Source organism: Staurois parvus, unplaced genomic scaffold, assembly GCF_062004578.1.
Source record: "Staurois parvus isolate SC_StPar_1 unplaced genomic scaffold, SC_StPar_1.0 ptg001957l, whole genome shotgun sequence".
Lineage (NCBI taxonomy): Eukaryota > Metazoa > Chordata > Amphibia > Anura > Ranidae > Staurois > Staurois parvus.
The window spans coordinates 338,356-355,271 of record NW_028319753.1 but is presented as its reverse complement, the minus strand read 5'-3'; the positions used below and the strand labels follow the sequence as shown (position 1 = coordinate 355,271).

The 16,916-nt window shown below is 46.5% G+C and overlaps 3 protein-coding genes across 3 annotated transcripts in view; all 3 read left to right on the top strand.

The window, feature by feature from the left end:
- Window positions 1-16,916, top strand: part of LOC149433150 (uncharacterized) — a 192,435-nt gene that overhangs the window by 41,502 nt on the left and 134,017 nt on the right. The window lies entirely within an intron of this gene.
- LOC149433154 (uncharacterized) overlaps window positions 1-16,916 on the top strand; it is a 72,274-nt gene that overhangs the window by 29,503 nt on the left and 25,855 nt on the right. Inside the window, 1 exon segment of the mRNA XM_089664585.1 lies at window positions 9,969-10,277. Coding sequence (XP_089520711.1) covers window positions 9,969-10,277 — 309 coding nt within the window.
- On the top strand, window positions 7,778-8,654 carry LOC149433156 (uncharacterized). The gene is made up of 3 exons (XM_089664596.1): window positions 7,778-7,948; window positions 8,038-8,244; window positions 8,354-8,654. The coding sequence occupies exons 1-3, from the start codon at window positions 7,793-7,795 to the stop codon at window positions 8,369-8,371; spliced, it is 381 nt and encodes a 126-aa protein (XP_089520722.1). The 5' UTR covers window positions 7,778-7,792; the 3' UTR covers window positions 8,372-8,654.

Sequence of the window (16,916 nt, the reverse complement as noted above, 5' to 3'; positions counted from 1 at the left end):
TGTCCCCCCCAGAAGGATCAGGTTTGGCGGGATCGCTCTCATTAGCTATACATTTGTATTTTGTGTTCTGTGTTTGTAAGACTTTTCTATATGTAATAAGAGATGTTTGTTGAACAGTTGGTTACATAAGAGTTACATTTATTTCTTCTTCCTTTATTCAGTAATGTTTCATCTCCCGTAGTATCCCTGTAAGGTACATATTATACAGGAAGGGGGATTATGGGATGGATCTCGGGGCTGCAGTTCCTCTGAACTCCACAAGGTGGGGATCTCACCTATACTCACACAGGAAGTCTCTATGGAATACAGACAGGAAGTGATGTCAGGCACAGACAGGAAGTGATGTCAGGTGCAGACAGGAAGCAGAGAGGAGACGTTGGTGGAAGTGGCAGCAGAGGAGGTAATAAGATGTTATTTCCTATTTACACCCAGTAACCCCCCCCCGTCATGTCCGTCCTCTTCCTCCATAGTCACGTCCATCCTCTTCCTCCATAATCACGTCCGTCCTCTCCCTCCATAGTCATGCCCGTCCTCTTCCTTCATAGTCACTTCCACCCTCTCCCTCCATAGTCATCCCGTCCTCTTCCTCCATAGTCACTTCCACCCTCTCCCTCCATAGTCATGCCCGTCCTCTTCCTCCATAGTCATGTCCATCCTCTCCCTCCATAGTCACGTCCGTCCTCTTCTTCCATAGTGTCACGTCTGTCCTCTGCCTCCATAGTCATGTATTTCCTCTTCCTCCATAGTCACGTCCGTCCTCTCCCTCCATAGTCATGCCCGTCCTCTTCCTCTATAGTCACTTCCACCCTCTCCCTCCATAGTCATCCCGTCCTCTTCCTCCATAGTCACTTCCACTTTCTCCCTCCATAGTCATGCCCGTCCTCTTCCTCCATAGTCACTTCCACCCTCTCCCTCCATAGTTATGCCCGTCCTCTTCCTCCATAGTCATGTCCGTCCTTTCCCTCCATAGTAACGTTTGGTTAATTTGTTCAGTTTGGCCATTACTTTGAGGGTGGTAGGCCGATGATAGGCAGAGTTCCACTTTCAGGGTTTTACATAAGGCTCTCCAGAACCTGGAGGTAAATTGAACCCCTCGGTCTGACACGATATTGCTGGGCAGTTCGTGTAGCCTAACGATTTCCTTAATAAAAATATGTGCCGTCTCAGGCGCCAACGGAGTTCCTATCATTGGCAGAAAGTGGGCCATCTTGGATAGCCGATCTATCACTACTAGGATGGTAGCAAACCCCTCAGAGGGCGGCAAGTGTACAATAAAGTCCATTGTGATAATTCCCCAGGGATGATTAGGAATGGATAGGGGCCTCAGCAACCCCCATGCCTTGGCTTTGTCTCCCTTGCTACGTAGACATACTGTGCAGGATTTACTTAAGTTCTGCAGTCCTGACTTAAGCTGGGCCACCAAAATGATCGCTGGATCAGGTCCATTGTTTTTCAGCCAGTTGATGGTCGTGGAATGTCTTGAAAACTTGGGATCTTACCTCCTGGGGTACAAAGATCTTATCCTGGTGCCACAGAAAGCCATCCTGCCTTCTTAACGAGTTCTGCTCAGGTACGGTACACCGTGCAGATGCCTGTTCAATCAAAAGCTTCAGACTGGGCTGAATCAACAAAAGATTTTGGGCCGACAGGATGGTATCGGGGGCAAAGTTTCAACTGAATCTGGGAACATACGTGATAGAGCATCTGCTTTCCCATTCTTGGATCCTGAGCGGTAGGTCATGTGAAAATTGAAGATGGAGAAATATAGGACCCATCTAGCTTGCTGCGGTCTTAGGCGCTTGGCAGATCTTAAATATTCTAGATTCTTATGAACTATGAAGATCATGATTCAGTGACTAGCTCCTTCCAAAAGGTACCTCCATTCTTTGAACGCCATTTTGATCTCCAAAAGTTCCCTGTTGCCTATGTCGTAGTGCCTTTCAGCTTGGCTTAGTTTCTTAGAGCAAAACGCTACCCGATGGAGAAGAGCTTTTGGGCCTTGGCTCCTGTAGCCACCTCCGATGCTTCCACCTCCAGGATGAAGGAAGTGTTGGCTCTGGGTGTTGTAATACAGGAGCAGAAGTGAACTGCTTTTTTAACTGCTTGAAGGCTGTCTGTGCTTCCTGGCTCCAGAGAAAATGTGTATGCTGGCGAGTGAGTTGGGTAATGGGGGCTATAATGGTTGAGAAGCCCTTGATGAAATTCTGATAAACGTTGGCAAATGTTGGCTGCCCCTGGAAGCTGCTCAATAGGACAATAATATGATTGATGAGATGGTAAAGTGTCAGCTTTCTTTTTATCAAATACATCAAGGAAATGGAGGTAGGCAGGGGGAACGGATTGACTGGCATCTGATGTAGGCTGAACTGAGAGGCACACAGGGAAATTGGTGGGTGTGGGAGTGCCACAGTGCTGAATACAGTAATTTGATGGGAAGGTGACTTCTTTCTTGAGCCAGTTGATTTGTGGATTGTGAGCTTGCAACCAAGGTATTCCTAGGATGGCTGGAAACATGGGAGATCTCAGGATGTCAAAGCAGATGAATTCCTGATGGACAGAGTCAGTTGTGGCTAGGATGGGAATGGTTTCTTGGTAATGGGTCCTGAGCTAGGAGTGGTACCATCTGCTAGGAGTACATTAAACCTTTGTGTTTTAGGACGAAGAGGAATACCTAGGTTCTGGGCAAGGTTGATGTCCAAGAAAAAACTACAGGCTCCAGAATCAATGATTGCCCACAACTTGACTTCCTTTCCAGCCACCTGTAATGACATGGGTAGAACGACATGGGTGGTTAAGGTTCTGGATAACTGGAGATATGAAGGATGAGGCTGGCTGGACTTACTTGGTCGCACTGGGCAGTTGCATAAGAAATGGCCCATGGCCCTGTTACATAAATGTAAGATTTGAGTAGTTGAGATGTGATCAGTAGAAATATGTCATTGTAAATTTAGTTTCAGTCCATGTTATTAAAGATAAGTGTTCAGTATTCAGTCAGAGACATATGTTCACCAATTAGCATCTGAAAGGACAGAGCATGTCAATAAAACGTTGTCACCTATGTAGCCAGAGATTGCCACCTTCTTGAAATCTAAAAGAAGAGCTCCAACCATTTCAGCTTCGGGAAGCAGCAGGAGACCAGGAGAGGGCTCCACTTTGTCTGCTAGCTGTGATTTATATCCACAGATCAGAGGAATATATTTCATCTCTCATAAAAGATACAATATTAGTTGCAGAGAGATGAAAATACTTCCTTTTGATTGGACACACTGTAGGCTACATCTGCATGTAAAACTGTATTTATAGCCTCTGTAGAATCTCAGAGAAATGCAGAAAACAGTTATATGGCACCTGATTGCAACAGCTGAACAGTGATTGGTACTGTCGCGATCAGATTGATGTGCTGGTGTCGGAAATTCTATCCCTGACTTGGTGATTCAAACCGTTCCTGGTCCAATCGACTTTGGGTACTTCAGTACCCAGAACGTCCTGTGGGCTGGTACAGGGTTGATTGGCCAAGGGCTAATGTCCAGCCTATGTCCATATTTCAATAAATTGAGGACCCTGAGATATGGACGGGGTGATTCGTACAGAGCCCTTTCTATTTTACTGGCGAATCACGGACTTTCTCTAACTTGCTCCAGTCACAGGATAACTCTTAGTAAAAGTTTTATTTCTGCTTTTATTCCCTTTTATTTTATAGTCAATAGCCAATTGTGTGTCTTTTTGTATTTTCTGTATTATTTGTAACTTTTTATACTTTGTACATATTCTATGCACAGCTCACTTTCGGGATATTAAATCATAAAGTTAATAAGTGACTTCTGGATACTTAAGCTCGGGCTCATATCTCCGGAGAGATTATTGTATTACAGTGTCTATATATGCTCGGTCTAAGTTCATTGCCAATCTGTATGCAATTGCACTGTGTGTTGGCAGATTGCATGCAGATTGTAAAGTAGCAGATCTGCCAGACGGAGATCTGTGTGTGTGGTGGCCCAGCAGACCAGTCTGCGGACAAACTGTTGGATGGTGGCAAGCTACCGTTTGTTGTGTGACTGGTGTGGGGGTGTGTGGACAGTGGAATCGTCATTCACACCGGGGTTCTAGCTTGTAGGATAGCTGGAGGAATGCTAGAAGGGTGTGCCAATTGCTAGACTGCTCCCCAACCCTTAGATTGCACCAGATTGTATATAAGATTTGTATCTGCCTGTGTGTGGTCAGCCAGCTGGATTGGAGTGGAGTCTACCTCTAGTAGTGGCCAGATGCAGTGCGGGCTGTGAATGCGTATCATGGCCAGTCTTATATGCTCAAAGTAAGACCCTCTCATTCCCTCTTTACCCCAAGTCACGGCCGGACGTGCATGCCTCAGTTAGCTAGGTGCCGTGGGCATGTGTGTGCGGTGTGGATCCATGACAGCCCCGCAGTAAAGGCATAGGTTGCCTTGCCGTCTGCGTAATCTTTCCTCTGGAGATAAGGCAGGTCAGAGAAGGCCAATTAGCATGGGTTCTACTTCAGGAGTGCTGATAGGCGGAGAAATAGGGACAGAATCCACTGGTCTTGGAACCCTTGGCAAAGGGTCTGGGTATGTTCAGAATGTCTCTCCTGTAGCCGTTGATCCAATTAGGTAGCGAGTTGAATTAGATTCTCCAAGGAGGAGGGAGCTTCCACCCTAGCTAATTCATCCTTGAGGGACTCAGACAGACCTAGATGGAACTGGTATTTTAGGGCTGCGTCATTCAACCCGGTATTGGCGGACCATTTGCGGAATTCCACAATGTAGTCCTCCACATGCCGTCGGCCTTGTTGTAGAGCATGAAGGGTGGATTCAGCAGTAGAGGTCCTCTGGGGGTCATCATAAAGAGCTGCCATGGCTTCAACGAATGTGATCACTGAGTTTAGCGCTGGTTCTTTTTGTTCCAGTAAGCTGTGTGCCCATGATTGAGGCTCGTCAGATATGAGAGAAATGATGAACCCACGTTAACTGTCTCAAGTGAGAAGGTCCTGGGTTGCAGTGCAAAATACAACTCACAAGCATTCTTGAAGGCTCGGAATTTACGTCGGTCCCCAGGAAGCGTTCCGGAATGGTAACCCTGAGTAGTACCACAGCGGGTGTAACAGTGGAAAGTGAACTGGCTGGTTCCACTGTAGGGATAGGACTAGGCAATGGATTCTGGTCTGCAGAAGTCGCAGCAGTAGTGAGCGAATGAAGACGTCCCTCCAGCTGAAAATATTCCTCCTGCAGATCCTTGACCACTTGCGTAAGTGCCATCATCTGTTGGCACAGGGCCTCTAATGCGGAAGCACCTCTCTCGGCCTCAGACATAATGGCTGATTGATACTATCACGTACCTGGTGAGAGACGCCAATGGAGAGAGGGCTTCCCTTGCAGCTAAGTTCCAGACTCCCCTGAGAGTGGGACAGCAGGAGTCAGGACCAAAGTGGCACAGGTCACCTGTAGGAGTGCTTATTGGTGGTCCACCCAGGAGCACAGCTGATGCACTGAGATGAGGTCTGCAGACAGGTGGTGCCTGTGTGAGGTATGAAAGCCCTTCCGGGGAACAGGATTACTGGATAGCCGGTTGAAAGCCAAGGTCTGGTACTGGGTGGAGATCAGAACAGACATAGTCAGATGGGATAGCCGAGGTCATACACAGAGGAGCAAGAGAGAATATCTGTTAGCCAGCAGAGGTCAGGTCAGGGTTTAAGCAGAGAAGACAGGTCCAGGAGCAAGCCGAGTCGGTAACAGGAAATCACAGTAGCACAGGAACAGAAAATCACAGTTCACAGTAGAACAGGAACAGGAAATAACAGTAGAACAGGAACAAGGTACTGGGGAGCCAAAGATCAACCAGCACTTGAGAGTAGTGCAGGGCTTCCTTATAAATACTGTTTGCCACCAAATTTGAGCCAATGTGAACTTCTGCAGCCATGCAAGGTACTGGCAGGGTTGCCAGGTCTCCTAACACCTCTGCCAAGGACAGAGCCCTGACATCTGTCCCCTCTACCCTCCGGCACCCGCTGAACTGTGCCCACAGATGGGCAAGCAGAGCCAGAGAAGCATAGTAGGTACAGGGGAGGTTCACACACACGGGGTGGCAGAGGCTGGCACCTGAAAGGAGAGCCCTGTGGCTTGCCCTCAGCAGGGATAAAGATTAAACACAATACTTGCCCGGCCCCCAGAACTACATGTCCCGGGCGTCGGGTGATGTAAAGTGACCATCCCTGCATGATGAGCCGACATTGACCTCACAGCACTGCCTCAGAGCAAACTAGTCATAGGAAGGATCAGATTTATCATTCCTTGTCTGCAGATCTAAAACTCATCAAAACCAGTTCAGAGACCAAACAAACCCAACAGAGAAAAGGGGCCCCGGACCTCAAAATTGTAGTAAACACTAAACAGTCCAAACAAAATGTCTTCCCATGGGGGGAGTAGTTCTTCAATGTCCAGCAACCCTCCTATTCCCCCCTCATTTTCCATCAACTCCGGCCAAAAGTCATTAAGTTCCCCTTCCTGGACATCATGATGAGCCGACATTGACCTCACAGCACTGCCTCAGAGCAAACAGGTCATAGGAAGGATCGTATTTATCATTCCTTGTCTGCAGATCTAAAACTCATCAAAACCAGTTCAGAGACCAAACAAACTTGTCCTGCCAGATTTTTGATCTGGCAGGACAAGAGGGTCCCAGGACCTCAAATATGCATCAAACACTAAACACTCCAAACTAAATGTCTTCCCATGGGGGGAGTAGTTCTTCAATGTCCAGCAACCCTTCTATTCCCCCCTCACATCCACATCCTATTATTGTGTGACCAATACCATCCAAATCATTCTTACTTTCATTTCCCAAAGTTATCCGTCTACAAGGAGACCTGTATAGATCACATGATGGCACCAATGAGGATGGAGGAGGACCGGAGTCACATGACTGAGAAGATACTAAACCTCACCCTGGAGATCATCTACCTGCTGACCGGAGAGGTGAGGAGGATTCTGAGAGGTCACATGACATCACTCTCATCTCTATTAATAAACCACAGAGCTGACTGGAAAGGTGAGGAGGATTCTGGGAGGTCACATGACATCACTCTTATCTCTATTAATAAAACACAGACCTGACCGGAGAGGTGAGGAGGAATCTGGGAGGTCACATGACATCACTCTCATCTCTATTAATAAACCACAGAGCTGACTGGAAAGGTGAGGAGGATTCTGGGAGGTCACATGACATCACTCTCATCTCTATTAATAAAACACAGACCTGACCGGAGAGGTGAGGAGGATTCTGGGAGGTCACATGACATCACTCTCATCTCTATTAATAAAACACAGACCTGACCGGAGAGGTGAGGAGGATTCTGGGAGGTCACATGACATCACTCGCATCTCTATTAATAAACACAGACCTGACCGGAGAGGTGAGGAGGATTCTGGGAGTCTAACATGATATTCCTATTGGTTCCTCAATACAGAGATTTCCTCTTCTGAAGTCAGGTGATCATATGACCATCACAGTGCCTCCATGTGACTCCCTAAACCCTGAGAGACACAACATGCAGAAGATTCTAGAAGTCACCAAGAAGATGATGGAGCTGCTGACAGGAGAGGTGAGCGGTGCCGGGAATTCTGGGACATTCTCCAATCACTGATAGTATCATTAGGATCTGTACATTATCTGCATTGTTACCATTGATGTCATTTTTATTATATATTCAGAGTGGAAACCTGAGAGATCCTAAAGTTGAGGTTAAAGGAGAGATGAAAGAGGAGGAGGATGAGGATGGGGGGATGGAGGAGTCAGAGCTTCTAAGAGAACACAAAGATCTGTACCAGGACACCATGGTGGAGTCATCCAGATACAGGAACCCACCAGAGAGATGTCCCCGTCCTCTGTATTCCCGGGATTCCACACAGGAAGGTCACACCATCCCTCACCATCATCAGGTAGATGAGGAACAATCACTGATAGTATCATTAGGATCTGTACATTATCTGCATTGTTACCATTGATGGGTTTTGTATTATGCATTCAGAGTGGAATCCTCGGGGATGATAATATTGATGTTAAAGAAGAGTATAAAGAGGAGGATGAGGAGTATGGAGTGATGGAGGAGTTTTCAGAAGGACACAAGGATATGATGGAGCCACCTAATACCAGGAACCCACCAGAGAGATGTCCCCGTCCTCTGTATTCACGGGATTTCACACAGGAAGATCACACCATCCCTCACTATTACAAGGTTGGTGGGATGAAGCATCTAGAATATGGACTTGTGGAGATAATATTTGTATTTTTCATGTTAGCTTATATTTATATATTATGTGAAATTTCTAATTTTCTTGGTTTAGGGAGAAGATCTGATATAAAAGTTGAGATAAAAGCAGAAGAAGAAGAGGCGTATGTGAGGGATGATCAGCAGTCTATGGAGGAGGATGGAATAACGGGGACATTTATAGAGGAGGACACTCCTACAGAGATCAGCACAGGTGGGTCATGAACACTAAATACACAATATACTCTATGTTGTACATTACATCCTCCTGACCCCTGCACTATATACTCTATGTTGTACATTACATACTCCTGACCCCTGCACTATATACTCTATGTTGTACATTACATATTCCTGACCCCTGCACCATATACTCTATGTTGTACATTACATACTCCTGACCCCTGCACCATATACTCTATGTTGTACATTACATACTCCTGACCCCTGCACTATATACTCTATGTTGTACATTACATACTCCTGACCCCTGCACTATATACTCTATGTTGTACATTTCATACTCCTGACCCCTGCACTATATACTCTACATTGTACATTACATACTCCTGACCCCTGCACTATATACTCTGTTGTACATTACATACTCCTGACCCCTGCACTATATACTCTGTGTTGTACATTACATACTCCTGACCACTGCACTATATACTCTATGTTGTACATTACATACTCCTGACCCCTGCACTATATACTCTATGTTGTACATTACATACTCCTGACCCCTGCACTATATACTGTATGTTATACATTTCATACTCCAGACTCCTGCTTTCCCCCCTCCCCCCACTGCTATATATACACATAATATGGATTCTGTCATGTTACACCTATTTCCTCCCAGCTGGACATTTTATATCGGATGATGTGATTGGAGCACAGACTTTTACAAGGTGATAATAATGTGATAACATCCTCCAAGTTTGGACCCTTAAACAGAAAGTGATAATGAGGGAGGAGTCAATACCCCAATGATGGTGGTCTTCAGGATCAGTCCAGTCTTCATCTTGGTTGTTCTCCCCCCATCCTCACTCTCTGACCTCTGGTGGGGCTCAGCCCCGCTGTTCTTCATGACTAAATCATGGAGTAAATAAGGAAGTGCAGTACTTCTTGTGTTGGGAAGATGGTGATGAGTGATAGAGGGGGTGGGGACCCTCGTCCTATAATCCCCTCATCACTGTCCCTCCTATAAAAGACAGTCCTGGTTGTTTCCTCACTCTCTGACTAAGGTCCATGAATAAAGAAATGACCTGGTAGGAGATCAGAGGAGCCATTTCCTAGTTCCCTTGAGGGTGGAATTGTAAGCTCCTCAGAGACCAAGCTGCCTGATGTGGGCGGAGTCCTGGTTTGGGGGAACCAATCAGCTCCTGTCTAGTAATCCTCTTTGTCTTTGTATTTTAGTCCATGGCCGGGAGATGAGGAAAACCTCCGAGGATTGTCTCACTTTGTCTCCAGACTGGAAAGTAGAAGATGAGGACATCACACAGTATAGTCCAGGAGAAAACCCGGCTCCCTCCAATGTCCATCCGGCACCACCCAGTGTAGATGGACCATCGGATTCCTCGTATCCTGAGGAACCTCAGACTGTGCGGGACCGGGCCGGCCTTCCAACAGGGAAGAGCTTCTCCTGTACTGAGTGCGGGAAGATTTTCTTTTCTAAATTCCATCTTAATGTACATAAAAGATCTCACACAGGAGAAAAGCCGTATTCCTGTCCTGAGTGCGGGAAATGCTTTTCACGAAAGTCCGATCTTTACAAACAGAGATATCACACGGGGGAGAAGCCATATTCCTGTCCAGAGTGTGGGAAATGTTTTTCACAGAAGTCTCATCTTTCCAGTCATCAGAGATCTCACACGGGGGAAAAGCCGTATTCCTGTCATGAGTGTGGGAAATGTTTTTCACAGAAGTCCAATCTTAACAGACATCAGAGATCTCACATGGAAGAGATCCGTGTTCCTGTCTTGAGTGCGGGAAATGTTTTTCAGTGAAGTCAAATCTTTGCATTCATCAGAGATGTCACACAGGAAGAAGCCACTTTCCTGTCCTGAGTGAGGGAAATGTTCCTCACTGAAGTCCTGTCTTCCTGTACATCAGGGGTCCCACACAACCCTGGAGGTGTATTAGTGCCTTGAGTGCTGGAAATGTCTTCTAGATGAATGTTGCTGGACATCCCAGCTCTCATGTGGGGAAGAAGCACACCCTGATATACACCTCAGATATACTCCATGGCTGATCTTCATCATGGAACAAACAGTTCATAAGGAGATCAGAGGCCCCCAAAGACATGGATGAAGTGTGGGACCAGGTTGGCCATTGATGGCAGGAGAAGAAGTTTTCAATGTATTTTCCATGAATGGAAGACATTCCAGGAGCTCAGATGTGATCCTAATAACATTGGTTCCCCCATTCACACAGGAGGAATGGACATGAACTCTCACTGAGGGAATTGCTATACAAACATTCTATGAATAGACCATTCTATTTATAAATAGACGTTCTATAAATAGACGTTTCTATAAAGACGGGAAGTATGGAGCAGAGAAATGAAGAGACCTCCCAGCAATGTTATTACCAGGCTGCAGCTAGGGGGAGCTCTAATGTCACCCCAGCAGAGGGATCCCATCTAGCCCACATTAACCCTCTCACTGCCAGAGCTGTTTCTGCATGATTTTGCACACATGGGAAAATGCAGATTTTGGTCCTGAAGATGAGATAAACCCCCAAACATCTATTCTGTGACATCAGAGGCCCTGGAGAATAAAATGGTGGTGATTGTTAAGGTGTTCCCCGTACACAGATTCCCCTTCATATCCGCCTTTATTTCCTCCTTTCCCCCATTTTCTATGTTGGGATCTTTTCTACAATACTTTGTTATAATAATGGAACACGTTGTGTATTGTATTGTACACCAATAATAATGACTCCGCCCCCACATTCCAGACAAGGGATCTTCCTGACCAATCGGATTCCTTCCTTTACTATTTCCTGATTTTTATGCTTCAATCTTGTTAAATGTAAAATTATAATAAAACATTTATTGAACAAAAACTATTGTGTGTGTCGGTGCAATGAGGGCAAACTTCAATATAGAACATTGCTCCTCGGTGACACCTCACACCCTTCAATAACGGCGCAGAGTGCGGGGGTCAGCAGTGTATTATATACAGCCCACCATACAGAGTGCAGAGGGGGGCTGTAGTGTGCCCCCCTCCTGATCCATACCAGGCCACATGTCCACAACATGGGGGTCACCTTACCAGGGGGGATGTTGCAGCCCCATAAGACTGACCCCTTGCCCCAACACAGACATTGGTCCTTCCCCTTATGCCAGGGTGCTAGGTGTAATCCTAGACTATGACCTCTCCTTTGGGCCCCACATCCACTCACTGGCTAAATCCTGCCGCCTCAACCTCTGGAACATTTCCAAAATCTGCCCCTTCCCAACCAATGACACCACAAAACAACTTATCCATGCCTTGGTTATATCCCGCCTCGATAACTGCAACTCTCTCCTCACTGGTCTACCGTTACACAGGCTATCCCCCCTTCAGTCTATTATGAATGCTGCTGCTAGACCCATACAGCTTACCAACCGATCAGCGACTGCCGCTAGACTCATACACCTTACCAACCGATCAGCGACTGCCGCTAGACTCATACACCTTACCAACCGATCAGCGACTGCCGCTAGACTCATACACCTTACCAACCGATCAGCGACTGCCGCTAGACTCATACACCTTACCAACCGATCAGTGACTGCTGCTAGACTCATACACCTTACCAACCGATGAACGACTGCTGCTAGACTCATCCACCTTACCAACCGATCAGCGACTGCTGCTAGACTCATACACCTTACCAACCGATCAGCAACTGCTGCTAGACTCATACACCTTACCAACCGATCAGCAACTGCTGCTAGACTCATACACCTTACCAACAGATCAGCGACTGCTGCTAGACTCATACACCTTACCAACCGATCAGCGACTGCTGCTAGACTCATACACCTTACCAACCGATCAGCGACTGCTGCTAGACTCATACACCTTACCAACTGATCAGAGACTGCTGCTAGACTCATACACCTTACAGACCAATCAGCGACTGCCGCTAGACTCATACACCTTACCAACCGATCAGCGACTGCTGCTAGACTCATACACCTTACAGACCAATCAGCGACTGCCGCTAGACTCATACACCTTACCAACCAATCAGTGACTGCTGCCCCTCTCTGCCAATCCCTTCACTGGCCTCTGCTCAGTGTTCTCCACCCCTCTCTGCCAATCCCTTCATTGTCTTCCACTAACGACCCAACATATAAAATTCAAATTACTAACCACAGCATACAAAACCATCCACAACACTGCCCCGGCTACATCACCAACCTCATCCACAGATATCGCTGGCTCCGCTCCTCCCACGATATCTTGCTCTCTAGCTCCCTCGTCACCTCCTCCTACACTCAACTCCAGGACTTCTCCAGAGCCTCTCCCATCCTCTGGAACTCCCTACCACTGTATGTATGGTCAGCCCCTCACCCTATCTGCCTTTAGGCGATCTTTGAAAACTCACTTCTTCAGGGAAGCCTACCCCACCCCCACCTAAGAACTGTACTTGAATCACCTCCACCAGATCATCCCCCGCAGCCATCACCTTTTGTATCCCCTCCCCCTTCCTTCAGATTGTAAGCTCCACGAGCCGAGCCCTCCTATTCCTTCTGTACTGAAATGTATTGTAATTGTACCGCCCCCCTTATATTGTACAGCACTGCGCAAACTGTTGGCGTTATATAAATCCTGTATAATAATAATAATAACCCCAGCTGGGAGTAAAGGGTGGAAATGGCTGGTGACCCCCAGATTTGGGCAATGATGTCATCACTATAAATGGATAAAACCCGCGCTATGTGTAACAACTCCAAACCTACAAAAACCTTCTAGCGGACTGCTGCTGTAACAAAGGGAAGGATTCCCTGTCATCTAGAAGAGCATTATGTGTCACAGCGCTGTCCTATTGTGTGTGCACAGAAATCATCACAAATACACTACAAATATGTGGAGACATTCAGAGATAAAGAGCTCGGGGCTCCAAATCCTATTCTCTGCACATCCACTGCTTCCACTTTACACCCACTTCATTGGTCTTATGGGGTTTATCAATAAATGAAGGAAACTGAACCGTGTGCAAATCCATCCACAACATAAAGTGCTTTGTGCTCAAGATGCTGCTCCCTGCAGATCCACTGCTTCCACTTTACACCCACTTCATTCATCTCATCAGATTTGCTGCTATAGGAAATCATCTCAAATCCTGTGCAAATCCATGGAAACGGACAATATTGTGTGCTCAGTATAGTGTTCTCTGCAAGTCCACCGCTTCCACTTTGCATCTACTTCAATCACTCTCCACCCTTTACTCCCAGCTGGGGGGCTTTGTATCCATATACCAGATGTTCTACAGGACTAAATCTGCAATCAATGTTACTGCAAAATCAAAGGGGCCAAAACCCCTCCCCCGAGCAGTCATATATTTCTGTCCCCCTTGGTGGGAGTGGAGGTGACCCCTCTATAAGGATCTACAGTCCATACACACCCAGCACAAGGCCGGGGTCACACTACCAGATGCTTCTCGGGGCTGCAGTTCCTCTGAGCTCCACAAGGTGGGGATCTCACTTCTACCCACACAGGAAGTCTCTATGGAAGACAGGAAGTGATGTCAGGTACAGACAGGAAGTGATGTCAAGAACAGACAGGAAGTGATGTCAGGGACAGACAGGAAGTGATGTCAGGTACAGACAGGAAGCAGAGAGGAGACGTTGGTGGAAGTGGCAGCACTGGAGGTAATAAGATGTTATTTCCTATTTACACCCAGTAACCCTGTCATGTCCGTCCTCTTCCTCCATAGTCACGCCCGTCCTCTTCCTCCATTGTCACGTCCGCCCTCTTCCTCCATAGTCACGTCCGTCCTCTTCCTCCATAGTCACGTCCGTCCTCTTCCTCCATAGTCACGTCCGTCCTCTTCCTCCGTGGTCACGCCCGTCCTCTTCCTCCATAGTCACGGCCGTCCTCTTACTCCATAGTCATGTCCGTCCTCTTCCTCCATAGTCACGTCCGTCCTCTTCCTCCATAGTCATGTCCGTCCTCTTCCTCCATAGTCACTGTGACATCTTTTATCTCCAGCAGATGATGATACACACATATATAGTGTGGGAACCCAGATTACCCCCTTCAGGGGCAGAACATTCCCCCACTTCCGGGGCCGGAACATTCTCCTCATTGTGGAAATAAATTCTAGTAATATGGTCCTCTAAACAAACAGCACTGACAATAAATAGACAAGACAAGGACCATCCTGACCATACATGGCCTACAAAGGGCAATGATGACACTACACAGGCAGCCAATGGGCAATCATTACACTATGCAGCCAACACAATGATGGAGTGCCGGGGTCAGGAGTATGGAGCATAGAGCCCCTTACATTGCTGCTCAGGAGGAAGGAAACATTCCTTTGTAACATAAAATGTATATAAATCTGAGGCTCTTTTAGGAATATCTGGGGTTTAAAAAATAAATGGGGCTTTATAGCGACTAAAACATTTAATATGTGTAACATTGCGCTGTTTATCTCCTCTTCCCCTCCCCCACCTGTCTCCAGCACCGCACCCGGGGACTAGCAGGGAGGGGAGAGACCTTGCAGTGTAATGAGAACTGATTGGCTGCTCCTCAGGAAAGGGAAGTGTCCTGCTTATCCTTTCTTCCTTTCACTCCCAGAGCCATTTTTGCATTTTTTGCACGTTTAAAAAATTATTTTATCCTGAAGATGACACAAAACCCCCAAAATATAGATTTTCTGAAAGTAGAGACTTTAGAGAATAAAATAGCGGCAGTTCTAATTTTTTATGTCACAAAATATTATCACAAAGTCTAGGAAATGCAAAATTTCAGTAAAAAATACACTTAAGTTAATTTCAGAGCACAAAAAGCAATAAATGACCCATTTATGTGTAATAATATAAAAGCCGAGGTTGCAGCGAGTAAATAGATATCCAACATGTCAAACCTTAAGTTGTGTGTGCTGAAATGGTGACAACCTTTAGTCCCCGGTATTATCTATAGGGGACACATTTATAGCCCCTTCTAGGTCATCAGTATAGAGTACGGAGGAGGTCTGCTCCTAGAATTATCCTCTCATTCTGGTGTGACCGGCGATATGTAACGTGTATCACAATCAATGTTATCACGTGTAGGCGCTCCAGCGTGTGCTCTTATGTTTGGGCGTTCATATATGTGGGGGGGAGGAGTTATGTACTTGGGTGTAACTTTCATTTTTTACAATTAAAAAAAAACACATTTTACTTAAGGGGACAAAGTCCTCTATGAGATGACTTTTGATGACAGGTTCTCTTTATTGAGACATCCAGGGTCTAAAAGACCCCCAATGTCTCCCCTGTACTCTATTGGATGTAATGTAGTGCACATCGCACCGCATTACATTCTTTGCCGGCCTCGATGGTCGGGAAATCTGTCATAACGTCACTTCTGGGTCAGGACAAGAAGGGAGTGAACATGTCCGCTCTCCTCCTTTGTTACTTACCTGGTGTGAGAGGCCAATGGAGAGAGGGCTTCCCTTGCAGCTAAGTTCCAGACTCCCCTGAGAGTGGGACAGCAGGAGTCAGGCGCAAAGTGGCACAGGTCACCTGTAGGAGTGCTTGTTGGTGGTCCACCCAGGAGCACAACTGATGCACTGAGATGCAGACAGGTGGCACCTGTGTGAGGTATGGAAGCCCTTCCGGGGAACAGAGGATTACTGGATAGCCGGTTCAAAGCCAAGGTTCCGTACCAGGTGGAGATCAGAACAGACATAGTCAGATGGGATAGCCAAGGTCATACACAGAGGAGCAAGAGAGAATATCCATTAGCCAAGCCGAGGTCAGGTCAGGGTTTAAGCAGAGAAGACAGGTCTAGGAGCAAGCCAAGTCAGTAACAGGAAATCACAGATCACAGTAGTACAGGAACAAGGTACTGGGGAGCCAGAGAGTAGTGCAGGGCTTCCTTATAAAGTCTATTTGCTGCCAAATTTGAGCTGATGTGAACTTCTGCTGCCATGCAAGGTACTGGCAGGGGTGTCAGGTCGCCTAACACCTCTGCCAAGGACAGAGCCCTGACAGTGCCCCCCCTAAAGGGCAGCCTCCGGATGCCTACTTGAGCCATCTTGTCTGGATATTTGGAGTAGAACTCCTGGAGAAGTCTGGGGGCATGTACAGTGGGGATCGAAAGTTTGGGCACCCCAGCTAAAAATTTGTATTATTGTGCATAAAGAAGCCAAGGAAAGATGGAAAAATCTCCAAAAGGCATCAAATTACAGATTAGACATTCTTATAATATGTCAACAAAAGTTAGATTTTATTTCCATCATTTACACTTTCAAAATAACAGAAAACAAAAAAATGGCGTCTGCAAAAGTTTGGGCCCCCTGCAGAGTTAATATCTTGTACTGCCCCCTTTGGCAAGTATCACAGCTTGTAAACGCTTTTTGTAGCCAGCCAAGAGTCTTTCAGTTCTTGTTTGAGGTATCTTTGCCCATTCTTCCTTACAAAAGTCTTC

Coding starts and splice junctions, on each gene's coding strand:
- LOC149433156 (XM_089664596.1), top strand. CDS start 7,793: ATGGAGGAGTCAGAGCTTCTAAGAGAACACAAAGATCTGTACCAGGAC. Junction 7,949..8,037: donor CCATCCCTCACCATCATCAG/GTAGATGAGGAA, acceptor TTATGCATTCAG/AGTGGAATCCTCGGGGATGA.